General features: G+C 34.7%; 1 protein-coding gene across 7 annotated transcripts; it reads left to right on the top strand.

Annotated features, from left to right (window-relative positions):
- Nucleotides 1–6,751: 6,751 nt before the first annotated feature.
- Nucleotides 6,752–17,894, top strand: LOC122141507 (nicalin-1). Of its 7 annotated transcripts, none has more exons than XM_042749038.1 (15): nucleotides 6,752–7,060; nucleotides 8,532–8,722; nucleotides 8,805–8,949; nucleotides 10,552–10,646; nucleotides 10,954–11,034; nucleotides 11,107–11,210; nucleotides 11,838–11,926; nucleotides 12,719–12,858; nucleotides 12,941–13,119; nucleotides 13,275–13,362; nucleotides 15,335–15,373; nucleotides 15,589–15,749; nucleotides 15,836–15,889; nucleotides 16,562–16,640; nucleotides 17,317–17,894. In XM_042749038.1, exons 1-15 carry the CDS (start codon nucleotides 6,898–6,900, stop codon nucleotides 17,377–17,379), a joined length of 1,671 nt encoding a protein of 556 aa, XP_042604972.1. In that variant the 5' UTR covers nucleotides 6,752–6,897; the 3' UTR covers nucleotides 17,380–17,894. The 7 variants fall into 7 exon arrangements, with proteins under 7 accessions (XP_042604972.1, XP_042604970.1, XP_042604967.1 ...); XM_042749036.1 differs by having other exon boundaries at nucleotides 15,317–15,373; nucleotides 15,586–15,749; XM_042749033.1 differs by having other exon boundaries at nucleotides 12,941–13,161; nucleotides 15,317–15,373.
- Nucleotides 17,895–18,540: the final 646 nt, after the last annotated feature.

The following is an 18,540-nucleotide window of genomic DNA, read 5'->3' as shown; positions in this document are numbered from 1 at the left end:
TTTGTTTGTTTTGCCGGCCTGTGTGCCAGCATAGTGAAGAAGAAGTGTGGCTTGTTTTGGTCAGAGTGGGCAGTGGTTGTTCGGATGCCATGCTAGCCCGTTGCGCTGCTCGGAAGAAACGCCCACACACACACACACACACACACACACACACGCTAACACAGACGCACAAAGACACAGTGCCATGTACATCGGAGGCCTTCGTGGTATGTGGCAGATACCCAGAGCTGCAGCCCACTCCAGTGTGCCAAGAAGAATCCCTCTGTTCATGAGGTGGACCGTCACAACAGACTAAACAAGGGAAAAAGGTCTTTCTCTTGTGAGAACTGAAAAGAATTGAAGAATTAAAGACTTTGCCGAGGCATAGACCGTGAAATAACAAGAATTCTCTGTCATGCAAGTGGCTTGCAAGGTTTCCCCCGATGATAAACTGACTGGAACGTACAATTAGCTTCATTGTACATCACTAATTTCTATAGAACTACACAGATCTGCGAGGCTCCACCATGTGGTCATGATGGAGAATTGTTGCCAAGCAAAATAAACTGATTCCCAGAAATCTGTCTGCAGAACCACAACAGTCTAAACTGCACTTTTTGGATGTACATTTGGGTTGTATACATGAGTTTTTGTTATTTTTTTTAAATGTTAAAATACATGATCATCTCCCACATTAATATGCAAATACATCCAAGCTGTGGTACAGTGGATTGTGCACATACTTACAACATATATGTGCTCTTCACTTAAGGGGATCCCACTCTTGTCAACTATCCTATAAAATAAATGTAAGAAAAAGCCCAAAAATTTAAATTATGACCTGTAAGTTGATTTGAATCTGTAAGTCGTCTTGAATCTGTTTGAATCTTCATAGAAGGCAGGTAAGTCTAGAATATTGTTTCATCATTGTTCCCTTTTGAAACTTAATTTTCTGCTTTCCAGAACTTAATTTTTCCAGCTTTCCAGCTTTGTGTCTGGATCACTGACAGCATATCAAGAATATACAAACACTTCCTGATATCTCCAAATCCTCAGGTAGTGCAGAACTCATGGCCAGTAATTAGGATCTGATGGTGGGATTTAAATAAGGTATTTAATTCTTTGTTGCCCTTGAGCTGAAAGGATCAAGATCCTCTCCATCTTAATTTTCTGGGTTTTTGGGGCAATAATAGTGTCATCTTCCAAGCATTACACAATTACAGCACCAAACTGACTGCCTTCACTCTTAAAAATAAAGGTTTTTAATTGGCATTGATAATTCTATGATGAACCTTTGATGTCCATGGAACATTTCCATTGGGGAAAAAAGGGTTCTTTATAGAGGAAAAAGGTTATTCAGGTAATTCAAATGTTTGTCACACTAAGAAAAATGATTATTTTAAGAACTGTTTATTGAAAGGTTCTTTGGGGAACCAACTTGTTTCTTGTATGGCAGCGGTGTGAAAACCCCCATTTGGGACCCATATTTGTTTTATCAAACTTGCAGTGAACTCTGCTATGTTACTATTCTTCTTCCTGCTATTTGTTTATCTTTTAATTATATATTGTGATTTATGCATATTCGGTGATTCATCAGCCTGACTCATCTGTGGCAATGTGCATCCTATCGAGCAGATGAGTATAAAATCCTAAAAGACTGCCTGCACTGGAGGCTCCAGACCACAGATGGGCCTCCACATCTGGCAACCACCCCTGTGCTCACATCAAAGTCCAATCCTGGACTGTGAGGACAGGTGGCGTGGTAATGGCGTTCAAAGAGGCCTGTGGACATCCAGATTTCAGTGGCATATGCAACACCCTTTTGTGGGATGGTGCAATTGTGTATTGCATTGCTTCTTGATGCGTGCCTCACTGCAGCTGATCTGAGATCATAGTTTTGCTTGTTCTACTGGGACCACAAGCCTCCTCCACCTTTAGGAATGGGCTTGACGTGGCCAATTCATCATCTCTCCCTCGCCGCTCCATCATTCACACAGGCAATCCATCAAGACCAGATGCTGAGACAAGGCAGTGGAGAAGAGAGCAGCTCTGGGTGAGACGCTAATGCTGTCTGCAGCCATTACTCAAGAGTGACGCTTGATGTTACCACTTCAAGTGTAGTGGTGCAGTTTAAATGCGGAAGTTTTCATTTACAGCCCTGTCCTCTAAACACCATATTGGATTCATGTTTAGGAAAGCACTTTACTTCTCTATTAACAGTCTGGCCTTTGAACTAGGCATTCATTTAGACTTGCTTTATATATTAAAAAGAGCACCATTTGTTCTGTGTGTAAACACGGGCGGCAGTCGGGCTCTTTTTCATCATTTGTGGCTACGAGGTTTCTTCATTTCCTGTACAGAGCTTTCCAGATTTGTGTCTGGATCACTGACAGCATATCAAGAATATACAAACACTTCCTGATATCTCCAAATCCTCAGGTAGTCCAGAACTCATGGCCAGTAATTAGGATCTGATGGTGGGATTTAAATAAGGTATTTAATTCTTTGTTGCCCTTGAGCTGAAAGGATCAAGATCCTCTCCATCTCGGATATATGTTTGAATTTGGTTAGAAAACCGATACCAAAGAATCTTTTATCTCAAGCTGTATAAATCACAGTTAATATGAACTTTCAAAATTACCTTTAAGACAAAAGAAGACCTATGTTGTGTGTATCTTGCCATGATTCATCACTAAATCACAAAAAAATGCAAAAAGTGTTGAGACTCAAGGGGCCAGCAAAATATATTCCAGTCCGACTTTTTCTGTGATTAAACATGAAAAGAAAATCCTTGGACTCTAAGATCTGTGCTATTCAAACTATAATGGACTTGTTGTAATATCACTAGAGTTTTTTGTTGTTGTTGTTGTTGTTGTTGTTTTTAAATCAGTCAATTCACACCGAGATTCACACGTCTACAGATTAATTCAAAAGCTTGTCCGAAAACAAGTGCTATTGAATTTGGAATAAAAATTTTCTCCTTGTAAACTGACTTTAACAAACAAACAAAGTGTGCCTATTCATTCTGTAATTGTTGGGCAACAGATTCTTAATGTACAAACGTGAGCTTTAAAGATTCATTTTAGATGATTAAAACACCACTAGAGCTGTCAACAAAACAAGTGTGGGTCTGATAAAATTGAGAGTGTCACAATAGGATGCCAACAATGTTATTTTAGTAGAATATTGTGACATTTTGCAGAAGTAGACGATTTTATCATTGTTTTCTTCAGAAAAGTGATGTGAAACAAAAGTCTTACTCATTGTTTATGATATTGCGCTGCATTTAGTACTACGCAAGACAAATGTGTGTTACACAGCAGCCAATTTAAATCAGAACACTTTTGATGTATCATAATACATCTGTGCCATACACATAAAGTTCGCGAGGCAAATTTCTGTCATAGTGGGTCTTCTGTTTGTTGCTCTAAAGGTCATACACTGATTTAATGTCAGGCCTGAAGCGTTTTTATATTAAAAGGCAGACCATAGACAGCATGTCCTGCTCTTTGCTCTTTTAGAGTAAATGGCTTCTTTCAGAGCCATATGGGAGTTTAATTGCAGCATATTCAAGATGTTAATATTACAGTAACTGCCCAGCCCACACACATACCTCTGACTTGCTGCAATCTGTTTTGATGCTTAACCAGTGCTTTCCCAGCTAACAAAATTATGTTTTAAGAATATTCCTGTTATGTTATTTTAAAAAAATATATATAAAAATCATTTCTGAATGTTTTTTTATTTTAATTTTTATTCTTGGTTATGCAAATGTTATGCAAAACATAAAGGGATGTTCCATTTTATTATTATGGAAATGTTACTTTTAAATGTTCTCTGAACACCGAAACAAGTAGTGAGTCCAATGTTCCCTGAATAATGTACAGTATAAATAACATTTATGTGCTAATGTTTTAAAAACATTTTTCACCCAACAACTGAAAATATACTTAACCTCAGGCCATCCAAGATGTAGATGAGTTTGTTTCTTTACCAGATTTGGAGAAATGTAGCATCACATCACTTGCCGTCAGTGGATCTTCTGCAGTGAATGGGTGCCGTCAGAATGAGAGTCCAAACAGCTGTTAAAAAACATCACTGGAGTGCTGTGGATTATTATGATGTTTTTATCAGCTGTTTGTTCTCTCATTCTGACGGCACCCTTTCACTGCAGAGGATCCACTGGTGAGCAAGTGATGGAATGCTACATTTCTCCAAATCTGGTAAAGAAACAAACTAATCTACATCTTGGATGGCCTGAGGTTAAGTATATTTTCAGCAAATTTTCATTGTTGGGTTATCTATTCCATTAAAGCCCTGATAACTTTGAACATAAAATCTATTACAGTTACTGGAAGAACATTCGTTCATAACTTTGAGGGAATCTTGCCAGAACATTAGCCAAATGTACTGAAAACATTCTCTCTTAGTTGGATAATCACATTAGCTTAAAAAAAAAAAGATTACATGATGGCACATTTGTGACGCACAAGCACTTCAGTTTTAACAGTTATGTTTCAAAAGAGCTTTGGTCAGCCACAACATTGCAGCATCATCATAAAAACAAAAAGACATCACGTTCAGTATGAAGCAGGGTCATGGACGATTTAACCACATTAATATAGCCTATAATATTTTTTCTTTTTCATGCACAATTGACTCAATTCTGTTATTTGTGGGCAAATCGCCATTTATCCCTAAACCCTATAATGGTAAACAAGATAATAGACTCTTACAAGAGGGAGACGTTTAACCACATTTGCATTTCCCAGACATTTTGAATCCCATCAAGCAGTTTCGAGACAATATATCGTATGCACCACTTCACAGTATTTTCCCAGACAGAACATTAAAGTCCTCAGAGCAATAACCAGACAGTACGCAAGCTGTCAAACACGAGACCCTGTGTTCGACGGAGGAAGGAGAGCTATGAAGAGTTCAGGCCAGTCTTCTGGACCCGATGAAACTGATCTGCTCTGCTAATGGATGGCATAACATCTCTCCGGGTTAAGGAAGCAGAAAGGGCAGACGGGATGTTGGACATGCTCATGTGCATATGGGTCAGCGGAGACACTGAAGTCGTTGAGAGACAAAAGTGGCACTTTCACTTCAAGTCCAAACTCTAAATATCAGATAAAGGGTGCTGTCCCGGCCCGCGTGGATTTCAGAGAGTCTGAAACGGGATATGAAGAGATGAGCCGTGCGAGTCTCTCCTGAACGCATTAATGCAACTTAATGGAAACGCTGGCTCCTCCAGGACTACTCCGTCCATTAGCTCTGACTGCTCGGCTCTTCCAGACCATCAGAACGCAAGCCAAGCTGTCCGCTTCACTGCACGACTCTGTTGACGGATGTTTTCACATATATATATATAAATGTAAAATCGTGTTTACATTCACGTGTTTATTGCCCAGAACTAGTGCACATACTGTAGGTGACCTGTTCACCGCGGTGGCTTTGCACACACACACAAACAGAAAGCCAGTGAGTGAAGGATTGTAGCTATTCAAACACCTATAATAACTCTTTATATTTCACACATTCCTCCATTTTGAGAGGCTGGACTTCAGTTTAGTCTATGAGACTTTAGTTGGTCACAGTAGGCTACTTCCGAACATATAAAATAGACGTATAAAAATATGCTCTAAGAACGTTTTGAAAACATTCTCGTTAAGAATATTTAAAATGTCCATTTTTATATGTTAAAAAAACAACTGTTGAACACTTTGGAGACCTTTTTCTGTATTAAAGCACTTAAACAGATTGATTGTCTCCTTCAAGCACTTATAGCCATTACTAGAGTTTACCGTTCTGTTCTAAATGGCATTAAATATTCTGCTTCATGTGCTTTTTGTTTATTCAGAAATACCTAGTGCTGAAATGGGCATTTCTCAGATCAATTATAGGAAAAACAAACAAAAAAGCACGTTTTAATGTCATAAAATTGTTCGATAATCGCATCTTATTGGGAAACTTGTAACTGGAATCCTGCATGGATCCGTTTTTACAGTAAACAAAAGAAAAGACTTCAAAAAAAGATATAGCCTATAGACTTCACCTCACAAATAAAGCATTTTCAGCCTTTAGAATCTGTTTTTGTATTTTAGATGTGACTAAATGAAATGTTCTTACTGTGTCTATCTGTAGACTATATTTAGGGTAGAGAAGTGCAACAGGGGCCAAGTTTAATTGTTAGGAAAGCCGCCCCTCTAGTGGACATCAAGAGCACGTAATTGTAATTATTTAATGTAACTTTTACATATTTAATTTATTTTAATTCGAACAATATTATTATCAGGGAGCATATTGTTTTGTATGGCCAGTAAATAAATGAGAAAAATAAATTAGAGTTATTCTGACCGGTAAATAAAAATGAATAATAAATGAATAAATATTCTAGAAACATTGAATTATTTAATTTAAATATGGCAGCGTTTGTATATGAGGGAAGGTACATTAATTTATTAATAATGCTTTAAATTATTCTTTATATTAAGAATTGCACTGCACTCCCCACATATAACAGTTTCTGTGTGTTTTGCAAAATACATAAATAAATAGACAAAATAAATCTGACTAGAGAAAAGGGTCAGATGAGGCAGTCCCTGAATTGTCCTGAAGGACCCCAAACATCCCTAACAAGAGGCGCATGGACAAGATTGAATCAATTAAAATGATTTCCTAAAACCGAGATATCCTTAATTTGATGTATTAAACCAAATCGGTCACAGAAAAAGCTAAACGTGCATCGTTTAAACGGTGGTATCATAACAATGCATGCGGGCGTGTAGGTGTCCGTGGACTTCGCCTGTCTGAAATCCTCCCCGCGGCTGCTGACAGCTCGAGCGCTCGCCGTTATCCGCTCGTTGCGTGTTTTCTCGGTTTCTCTGCGTCGGAATCCAGCGCTCCGGCTCCAGGATGTTCGAGGAGGCCAGCGAGGTGTTGGAGAACATGCTGAAGTGGTCGTTCCCGCTGAGTCTCGTGCTGTTTCTGGTGCTGGTGTGTCCGCTGCGCGCGGAAGCGGCGCACGAGTTCAGCGTCTACCGCATGCAGCAGTACGACCTGCAGGGACAAACCTACGGTGAGACACACCGGACACCGCCACGACACGCTTCAAACCGGCGTGCAACGCTTTGATAAGCGACAATCCCGTCGTTCTGTTCAGGACGTGCCGTGGCGTAGTGGTTCGTGAGTCAGCGGTTGCTGGGGTTCAAACCTACAGCCTTTCACTTACACCCCGCTACCATGGTATGGTTTTTATAGGTTTAAAGCTCGCGAAGGTTCACCAGGGCTCTTAACTGAAGGTTGTAGGTTCAAAGCCATCAAGCGTTGACTGAGATGTTTAAATGTAACGTTAGCGTTACTTCAGTATTACCGTAGAAACAGTTATTTTAGTCCAAAAACATTAACAGCTTCATTCACTAAAAAGGTCACTGCTTTGAGGGCCGTTTGGGGATTAACACAAATATCACTGTGAAGCAGTAATATCGTAGAATTATTTAAATTCATTTATAGTTATATATTTAAATTTTAAATACATAGTTATACAATAAAAATATTAATACATACATATTCAATACACACACATAAACAAAAATAATTCATTTTACACACATATTTAAAATATATATATTATACTTTTATACATTATTGTTATATATTTATTATTATGTGTTTATGTATTTATAATTTTTTTTAATTTACTAATTGTATTATGCATTGTCTTTTTTCATTCATATTGTATTTTATAATTTATTATATTATTTATTCTATATTTTTTTAGTATATATATATGTATATATATATATATATATTATATATTATATATATATATATAATATTATATTATATATCTATATAATACTAAAACATAAGTCACTCATTTTAGAGCTGTTGAGGGATACAAATCATATTCATCATATTTAAAATCATATCTCATGTTGAAATTGAGTGATTTTAGTAGTATTTATGTATATATAGTATACTCACAGAGACACTATTGTAGTTTTTATTTTTATTCTTATTCATATTTTGATGCAGCTTCCATTTTTTGCATTTTCAGTTTTCATTTCAATTTAGTCATTTTTTTATTATTTATTTATTTTTCTTTTTATTTCGGTTTTAGTTTTTATTTATAGCTTTAAAATATTTTATTTATTTCAGTTAGCTGCCAAGGTATTTTTTCATTTATTTTTATATTTTTTTTTTCATTTAATGTTTATATTTGAATTCATCTTCATTTCAGTTAACAAAAAAAAAAAAAAAAAAAACTTTTTTAATAGTCTGCTAGTAGTGATTTTTTTTTAGTAATATTAAGGTTTTTTTTCTCAAATTTTAGATTCGCCAGCTCTGTTTATCAAACAGTGTCCTTCATAAGAGGTCATGACTCAGAACTGGTTTTACAGGTTTTTATGGACTTTTCACATATATTTAGTTAAAAAACAAAACAAGCCATTTATGTCTATGATCATAATGCAGTATTAAATCAGTTGGCTTTTTCGATGGTAAATAATACACTGCTCATGCTGTAATAACCCAAGTTAATTTTTTAGGTTCCCGTAATGCCATTTTAAACACGGAGGCTCGTACGGTGGACGCCGAGGTGCTCAGCCGTCGATGTGTGATGGTGCGGCTCGCCGATTTCTCTTACGAGAAATATCAGAAAGCGCTGCGACAGTCGGCGGGGGCCGTGGTCATCATACTGCCCCAGAACATGTCCACGATGCCGCAGGACATAGTGCAGGTAATGCTGGCGACCGCTGGAGTCGTGTGTGGGACCTTCAGCCCGCCGGAGGCTGATCGTGCTGTGCTTTGGTCTTCTGTAGCAGTTCATGGAGCTGGAGCCGGAGCTGCTGGCCACGGAGACCATCGTGCCCGTGTACTTCGCTCTGGAGGACGAGGAGCTGCTGTCCATCTACACACAAACACAGATCTCCTCTTCCTCACAGGGGTCTTCATCAGCTGCTGAAGGTACTTCACGCTGCAGTCCGGAAAATAGGACTTTCTGTGGCCTTGTTTATGAATGTGCAGAATTTAAAATAAAAAGAATTGCAATTGAATGCAAAAACAGTGCAATTGAATGTTATGTGTGTATCTCAGTGGTGCACGAGATGCAGTGATGATGCAAGTGACATTGTTGTATTTGAATGTTTTGTTAGTCTAGCCCATGAGACACGCCGCTGCTGCATTATGCATTCAAAATATTAGAGAAATATAGAAGCTCAATGCATAAGCAATGCATAAATACATAATGCTGTTTTGTTTATAATTGTTCATGCAATTTATGAAATTATATTTGATTTACATTTCTTAATTTAAACGTTATGCACATTTCATTGCACTGAATAAACAATTTAATGCGCTGCATTATTTTGCTCGTTGCACCCTCCTGTGGCCTCGGGAGACACAACAAAAGTTTCCTTTAGACTTATTTAATCTGCATATAAACATAAGTTTAAATTTTATTTTGTGTTTGACTGTTAAAACAAAACAAAACAAAAAATTTGACGTCTTAATAAATTGACTAAATTAAAAATACAGTGGTTAAAAAAAAAAATAAAAATCATATTGCTCTTTGTTTTAAAAAGGGTTATAAACAATGTCAATAATTATCGATAACGAACAATATGAAACATTATATCGTTGATACGTTTTTTAGTTATATCACCCAGCCCTATTTTAAATATAATTCATTTATATATATATATATATATATATATATATATATATATATATATATATATATATATATATAATAAATATATTTTGAATTGTATATAAATACAAATTTTTTATTGACATATTTATATATTTAAATGTAACTTTCTACATTTTTACATGTATTTTAATAGTACATGTAAATAAAAATTATAATTTATAATAAAATGCATGCATGTATACAAATAATTATATATATATATTATAGTAAATATTTCATATTAATTTGATTATATATATGCTATATAACATATATTCATATATATATATATTATATATATATATATACTTACTATATATTTTTACTAATATGCAAATGTATATGTAAATGTATAGCTTCTTATATTACATATAGCTACATAGTAATAGTTATATAGCATATATAGTTTATTATATTAATGTATGCATATCTAAATGTGCCTAATTTTGTAATAATATTTTTGTGCATATTAATTTAAAATATTGTTGATAAATAAATGTAATATTTCTAAATGCAGATATACACTTAAGTGTTATATGTATGTGTTTTTTATAATATTTCAGTACATATTAATGTGATATATTGTTTGTGAATTTTATATATTTATTTAAGCTTTATTTACTTTATATCATGTATATTTAAGTATTATAAATTTATACAGGATATATGCAAAGTATAATCAACCTTGTATACATACACAGTATATATTGCTATATATATTATATATATAACATATAAACATCCAGATTTTATATTTACTTTTAAGTATTATATGTGTGTAATCCGTGTATGTGTGTGGAAAGTTTTTAATGTATATGTACTTACTTATAATAAGCTGAAGTATATTAACCTGGGCATTGTGTGTTTTCCTCCAGTGCTGCTGCACACAGCGACAGCTAACGGTTTTCAGATGGTGACCAGTGGAGCTCAGAGTAAAGCTGTCAGTGACTGGGCCATTACTAGTCTAGAGGTGAGTATAACTCAGTCCAGAACAGACTCGTTTACCCATAAACCAAGCTTCTGTCATCACATGCTCACCCTCGTGTACTTCCAAACCCATGTGTCTTCCTTTGTTCTCTGGACCAAAAATGAAGATGTTTTGAAGAACGTTCATCCCGCTCTCTATCTTCCAATGAAAGTCAGTTGTGACCAGAAGCTGTCGAACTCCAGAAAGCACCATTGTGTTGGGTGTTCTAGCAGCGGTTTTAGGCTCAGAGGACATTAATAACTCTAATCTTCATCTCACTTATCATGTAATCTCTGAATCGTGTTGTCAGGGTCGTCTCACAGGTGCGGGAGGAGAAGATCTGCCCACTATCGTCCTGGTGGCTCACTACGACTCTTTCGGAGTTGCTCCGGTAAGCTGCTTTCATTCTTTAAGTGCATTTCTGAGTTATTTGTTGCGATGTTCAATGCGTGTTTTGTTTTAGTGGCTGTCGTATGGCGCAGACTCGAACGGCAGTGGCGTCGCCGTACTGCTGGAGCTCGCGCGACTGTTTTCCAGACTCTACTCCTACAAACGCACTCATGCAGGGTAACGTTGAAGATTTATTTTGTAAAACAGACTTTTGAAACCGATTTCTGTCTCTGCACTTTAGGGCTGGGTGATTTGGCAAAAAATTAAAATCTCGATTTTATTTAATTTTTTCAAAACATTTTACCGATTCTCAATTTTTTACGATTTTTAACCAGTCGACTTGAAAATGTAAATGTAACAAAAAAAAGGCTTTATTTGTCTAGTTCTATTCCAAGTGCACAACACATGAAGTTGTCAACATGATGCAAATGTTATTTGCAGAAAAGATGCATGAACTACAACTACATCTTGTACAAAGTTGTGTTATACATATTATGTGTTCAGATTTAATGCTTTTAACAAATTCTCCAAAGTCTCTGTGTGAATGATGCCTAGCGCTATATTTATGGTCCTTCATGCGTGAGTGGTTTATCACGGTTGGATCGTTCTTTTCTTTACTCTTAATACCGGCATATTGTCAAAGTGTCTAATTCTAATGTTTAATAATATTTCTATTCAAAATCGCAAGTCCTCAATTTCTAAAAAATACATTTGTGGCAAAACATCACATTCAAATTAATCGATAAAATCAGACAAAATGCCCAGCCCTAGCATGCTTTAAAATTTTTTTACATTTTTTTGTAGATACAACCTGCTGTTTTTCTTGTCGGGAGGTGGGAAGTTTAACTACCAAGGCACGAAACGCTGGCTGGAGGACAACCTTGATCACACAGGTACGAATATTGCTTCACAACCTAAGCTGGGAGTATTTCACTCACATTCGTTGCTAAAAATAGATGTTTATGAAGGTGCAGAGCAAAAAATAGTTTTAAATGGAGTACAATTTCAAAATAAGAGTCTCAGTGTATTTCGGCCTTGTTTATTATTAAAAGTCTCATATTATACATTTCTTTTTCTGGTTATTTTTTGGTATTTCAGTTAAACAATCTGATTATTATGAGCAGCTGAAAGTAAATTATATGCATTTCAAAATAAAAAAAAATGTGATTAAAAGTCCTGTATGATGCATAATGTTTTTTTTTCTGGTTATTATTGGTATTTTTTGAGACATAATCTGTTGATAATGAGCAGCTGGAATTAGTAAAGCATAGATATTTCAAAATAAGAGTTCTGGTTTATTTCAGGCTTGTTTATAATTAAAAGCCCAAAATATTATGCATAACATTTTTAAGTTACTACAGTGTGATGCAGAAATATCTCAAGATCTAGTTAACTTTTTGCCTTTTAACAAATGAGATCATTTTACTTGTAAATGTCTCCTTATATCTGTTTATTAAGGAAAAAGAAATTATTTCATACATTTTCATTTTGTACCCAAAATTTTACATTGCTTAAATACTTTCATAGTTAAATTCCCCAAAGGTGGCTTTAATAATGTTGCTTGGTACCAATAATAATGATAAAAATAAGAAATTTCAAGAAAAAAAAAGAAAAATCTTCTCGAATGGAACAAAAAGTGAACATCTTGTAAAACGGCATGGATTGACCTCCCCCTTGTCTTTCAGATTCCAGTCTGCTCCAGGACAACGTGGCGTTTGTTTTGTGTCTGGACACTCTGGGTAACAGTGACAACCTTCACCTCCATGTCTCTAAACCACCGAAAGAGGGAAGCCCGCAGCACGCCCTTCTCAGAGAACTAGAGACTGTAAGATTATCCGCTCCTCATCTAGAAATAAACACATTATTTACACCTCGTGACGTCAAACCCCATTGGCTCCTGTTCTTAGGTTGCGGCCCATCAGCACCCTGACCTGAAGTTCTCAATGGTCCACAAGAAGATCAACCTGGCAGACGACACCCTGGCGTGGGAGCACGAGCGCTTCGGCATCCGCCGCCTGCCCGCCTTCACCCTGTCCCACCTGGAGAGCCACCGCAGCCCCGCGCGCCACTCCATCATGGACATGCGGTCAGTGTCCTCTCTGGAGGGGGCGGGAGAGGCCACCGCTGGGTGGGTGATGATTGGTGCTCTCTCTCTGTCGCCCTGACGACTAGTTCCCTCCCTCGCTGCCCATTGGTTGGATTGGTTGATGATGTCATCTTTGTCGATTCTGTTTCCGGCAGGCCTCACGTGGATCTGACGAAGCTCAGTCGCAACACTAAAGTCATCGCCGAAGCGCTGGCGAGAGTCATATACAACCTGACGGAGAAGGTAATGTTCCATTCTCTACATTAGTCTTCGTTCCTCAGCGGATATGGATACGTATGAAAATATGTAATATATAACTCAACCATTGAGTAGGGATGCACGATTTGAAATCTACTTGATCTAATGCTGAAATAAAAAAAAAAAACTACTTTCATTATAAGATTGCATTTTTAAAATACTGTGATGGAGTATATTTGTAATGTATGAGTGTTATTTTGGTATCATTGAGTAGGGCTGGGTATCGAGTTCGATACTTTTTAGGCACCAACCGAATTTCCTCGATACCATCGAGTTAAGGAAAATAATATTTATTTTACAGTATAGCTTTAACATGCAGTACATGATTTAATTAATTCAGTGTTTGTGATTCAATAATAGCATTATAATGTAGCGTATGTGATTTTAAAAAAAAATTACATTTTAAATTTTAATATTTGACTGTTAAAATTAAAAAACAAAATACAAACTGCATAAAAAAAAAAAACAATCTGAAACACACAGAGCATATATGTGACCCTGGACCACAAAACCAGTCATAAGGGTCAATTTCTGGAAAATTGATATTTATACAGTACAGACCAAAAGTTTGGAAACATTACTATTTTTAATGTTTTTGAAAGAAGTCTCTTCTGCTCATCAAGCCTGCATTTATTTGATCAAAAATACAGAAAAAAAAAATGTAATATTGTGATATATTATTACAATTTAAAATAATTGTTTTTTAAATTTATTATACTTTAAATTATAATTTATTTTTCTGTGATGCAAAGCTGAATTTTTAGGATCATTATCACATGATCCTTTAGAAATCATTCTAATATGATGATTCATTATCAAAGTTGGAAACAGTTCTGCTGCTTAATATTTTTTCAGAACATGTGATACTTTTTTAGGATACTTTGATGAATAAAAAGTAAAAAAAAAAAAAAAAAAAGAAGCTATGTTTTTAAAATATAAATATTTTGTAACAACAATATACACTACTGGTCAGTAATTTGGGGTCAGTAATTTTTTTTCTTTTTTTTTTAAATAAAATCAATACTTTTATTCAGCAAGGATGTGTTAAATTGATAAAAAGTGATAGTAAAGAAAATATATTATTAGAATTTTTTTTGAATAAATGCAGTTCTTTTTAACCTTTTATTCATCAAATATATTAGACAGCAGAACTGTTTCCAACACTCATAATAAATCAGAATATTAGAATGATTTCTAAATGATCATGTGATAGACTGGATGTTACATGTGACACTGAAGACTGGAGTAATGATGCTGAAAATTCAGCTTTGCATCACAGGAATACATTATTTTTTTTAAGTATATTCAAATAGAAAACTATTATTTTTAAGTTGTAATAATATTTCACAATATCACTGTTTTTTTTCTGTATTTTTGATCAAATAAATGCAGGCTTGATGAGCAGAAGAGACTTCTTTCAAAAACATTAAAAATAGTAATGTTTCCAAACTTTTGGTCTGTACTGTATATCATCTGAAATCTGAATAAATAAGCTTTCCATTGATGTATGGTTTGTTATGAAAGGACAATATTTGGCAGAGATACAACTATTTGAAAATCTGAGGGTGCAAAAAAATCAAAATATTGAGAAAATCACATTTAAAGTTGACCAAATGAAGTTCTTAGCAATGCATATTACTAATCAAAAATTAGGTTTGGTATATTTATGATAGGAAACGTACTAAATATCTTCATGGAACATGATCTTTACTTAATATCCTAATGATTTTTGACAAATCGATAATTTTGACCCATACAATGTTTTTTTTGGCTATTGCTAAAAATATACCCCAGTGACTTAAGACTGGTTTTGTGCTCCAGGGTCACAAATATATTTATTTAGTTATATATGATAATCCCACTAAACCATATCATGATTTTGGTTTTATTTTAATTAATCATTCAGTTTTATCACAGAGCTCTTTTAATGATGCGATAGCTGTCTTATGTCCCGCAGGGCGTCGGCGGAGACCTGCAGATCTTCACTGAACAGATGGTGAGTGTGAAAGAAGAATCCATCAAAAATTTCAACCTTCAGAGTTGCATTGAATAAGCCCTCATTTCTGAAACCTAGTGAGCTGCGGTATTTGCAGGCATCATATGTGCGCATTTCCCAGCATTTAGCATTCACTGCAGACTCGTCTCTGTGAAGCTGACGTGTTGAGTCTGGTTTGTTGTTGTTTAAGTGCGGTTCTGCGTTCCCACCAGCAGGTGCAGGAGGATCAGCTGGCGTCACTGGTGGACTGGCTGACGGCCCAACCGCGAGCCGCCCAGCTGCTGGACAAAGACAGCAGCATCGTGAACACGCTGGAGTATTACCTGAGCCGCTATCTGAAGGACGTCAAGAGACACCTGGTCAGAGCCGACAAGAGGTGAACCAACACAGCAGCGATTCAGTGCTGAGTGCAAACGAATATTCAGAGCTTCATGATTGTTTCTTGTTTTATTTTTTTGACAGGGACCCTGAATTTGTCTTTTATGATCAACTCAAGCAGACCATGAATGCTTATAGGTGAGATATTCAATGATGTTTATTGTAATTTACATTTTTTGCATACTAGGCTTTGTTCATCCTGGATTATTTTAAACATTATGAGATATTGTTTCATATTTCAGAATTAAACTCAGGTTAGTATTGAATGTAACCCAGATTTCAAGGTTTACATTTGTAAATCCTAAATTCATTTAAAAAATCAAGTTAATAATATCAATAATTATGGAAGCCTGTTTCCGCCACTAAATAAAAAAATAAAACAAGGTGATTGTGACTTTTTATCTCACAATTCTGACTTTTTTTCTTGGAATTTTGAGTCCATATCTCGCAAATCTGGCTTTCTTTTTTTTCTCACAATTGTGAGATTATATCTCGCAATTCTGACTGTATAATTCGCAATTATGAGAAAAAAAGTCAGAATTGTGAGTTTATTTCTTGCAATTCTGACTTTATAATAACTATAACATGTTATAAAGACAGAATTGCAAGAAATTAACTCACAATTCTGAGAAAAAGTCGTCAGAATTGTGAGATAAAAAGTCCCAATTACCTTGTTTTATTTTATATTCAGTGGCGGAAACGGGCTTCCATAAATAATTGACCCCTCTTTAACTTGCACAAGAATGAAATAATGCTTAACCCAGGGTTAAAGACTTTGTTTGAATGATTGTTGTATTTGAAACGAACCAGGGTAAAACCAGCTATCTTTGACCTGCTGCTAGCTGTCTGTATCGCATCTTATCTTGGAGTGCTGTATTTGGCTGTTCAGGTAAGACAATATTCAGACAAATTGATTTTTTTAACACATTGATTTTTTTTTTTTTTTTTTTACATTTTTCATTTTATTATTATTATTATTTTTAGTGCAGTGATTTTTTTTTTTCCACTCTACTCATGAATTATATAATTGTCTAATCAACCCAAAATCACAAGCAAAAAATATTGTTTATTTTAGCAATATATATATATTTTTTTTTTGTTATTATAATATTATAAAAATATTTTTTTAATAAAACCTTTTTCTTTTTACTTTAATAAACTTTTTTTTCCCCTGTTATTTTCAGTTTAGTACATTTCCTTATTATTATAATAGAATATAGTTTGTATCTTTGCGTATCATTTTAATATTTTATTTGATCATTCTAGTATTAAGTTTTTGCTTTGTTTATATAACTTATTTTTGTTATTGTTTATATAGCTTATTTTTATTTTAAAAAATTTTAGTACATCAACTGAAACTTACTTAAAATGAGAAACATTTTCTTAGCAACTAGCTTTTTTATAGTTTCGTATTTTAATTATATAAAAAATATATATTCATTTATTAAATTCTATATTTTTTCAGTTAACGTCTTATTTCAGAGAGCGATTTATTGTTTAACAGTTTATGTAATATATATTTAATTACCATATTATGAAAAAGGCAAATTCTTGTTTTCCTGCAGAATTTTGGACTTCTGTACGGTTTCCTGCGTAGAGTCACAGCTCCTCGGGTCAAACAGCATTAAACCGCATCCGTCTCTTCATGCACCTGCAATACGAGGGACCGCCGGGGTCTCACAGCAGAGCCAAGAGTGTGTTTGCTTTCCTTATTTCACTAGTTTGATTGATTTAGTTGAACGTTGATTTCCATGCCAAGAGTTTCATCCACTACATCTCCACTAGCATTTAAAGTCTTGCCTCGACTCCTGCGTCCTTAAAAATACAATCCGGAATTGCTCAAACAGAGTTGATTTCAATTTAAATCGCAAACAGATCAGTTCCCATGTAATGTTGTCATGAAATGTGCCCTTCTTGCATCAATTACGGATTGTCCTTCTAAGCAGTGTTTCCTGAAAACCTTTCCTCGTGTGGTTATTCTTCACTGGCAGCTACTGTGAAGCTAAGTGGGCCAAAATCATTGCTGGTTGAGTTGAAGTCTGTCAACGCTCCTCAATCTTCATCATGCGATTGTGAGAGTCTCAACTCAAACTGCTGATTCTCTTCAGAGCAAGTATTTTATATATATATATATATACAGTACAGACCAAAAGTTTGGAAACATTACTATTTTTAATGTTTTTGAAAGAAGTTTCTTCTGCTCATCAAGCCTGCATTTTTTTGATCAAAAATACAGAAAAAACAGTAATATTGTAAAATATTATTACAACTTAAAATAATAGTTTTCTATTTAAATATACTTTAAAAAAAATAATTTATTCCTGTGATGCAAAGCTGAATTTTCAGCATCATTACTCCAGCCTTCAGTGTCACATGTAACATCCAGTCTATCACATGATCATTTAGAAATCATTCTAATATTCTGATTTATTATGAGTGTTGGAAACTGTCTAATATATTTGATCAATAAAAGGTTAAAAAGAACTGCATTTATTCAAAATAAAAAAAAAAATTCTAATAATATATATTCTAATAATATATTTTCTTTACTATCACTTTTTATCAATTTAACACATCCTTGCTGAATAAAAGTATTTGATTTTATTAAAAAAAAAGAAAGAGAAAAAAAAAATTACTGACCCCAAATTAACTGACCAGTAGTGTATATTGTTATTACAAAATATTTATATTTTATAGCTTTTTTTTTTTTTTTTTTTTTTACTTTTTTATTCATCAAAGTATCCTAAAAAAGTATCACGTTTTGAAAAAATATTAAGCAGCAGAACTGT

Source organism: Cyprinus carpio, chromosome B22 (assembly GCF_018340385.1).
Source record: "Cyprinus carpio isolate SPL01 chromosome B22, ASM1834038v1, whole genome shotgun sequence".
In the NCBI taxonomy this organism is placed as follows: domain Eukaryota; kingdom Metazoa; phylum Chordata; class Actinopteri; order Cypriniformes; family Cyprinidae; genus Cyprinus; species Cyprinus carpio.
The sequence above is the reverse complement of the archived record's forward strand: the minus strand, read 5'-3'. Positions and strand labels throughout refer to the sequence as shown.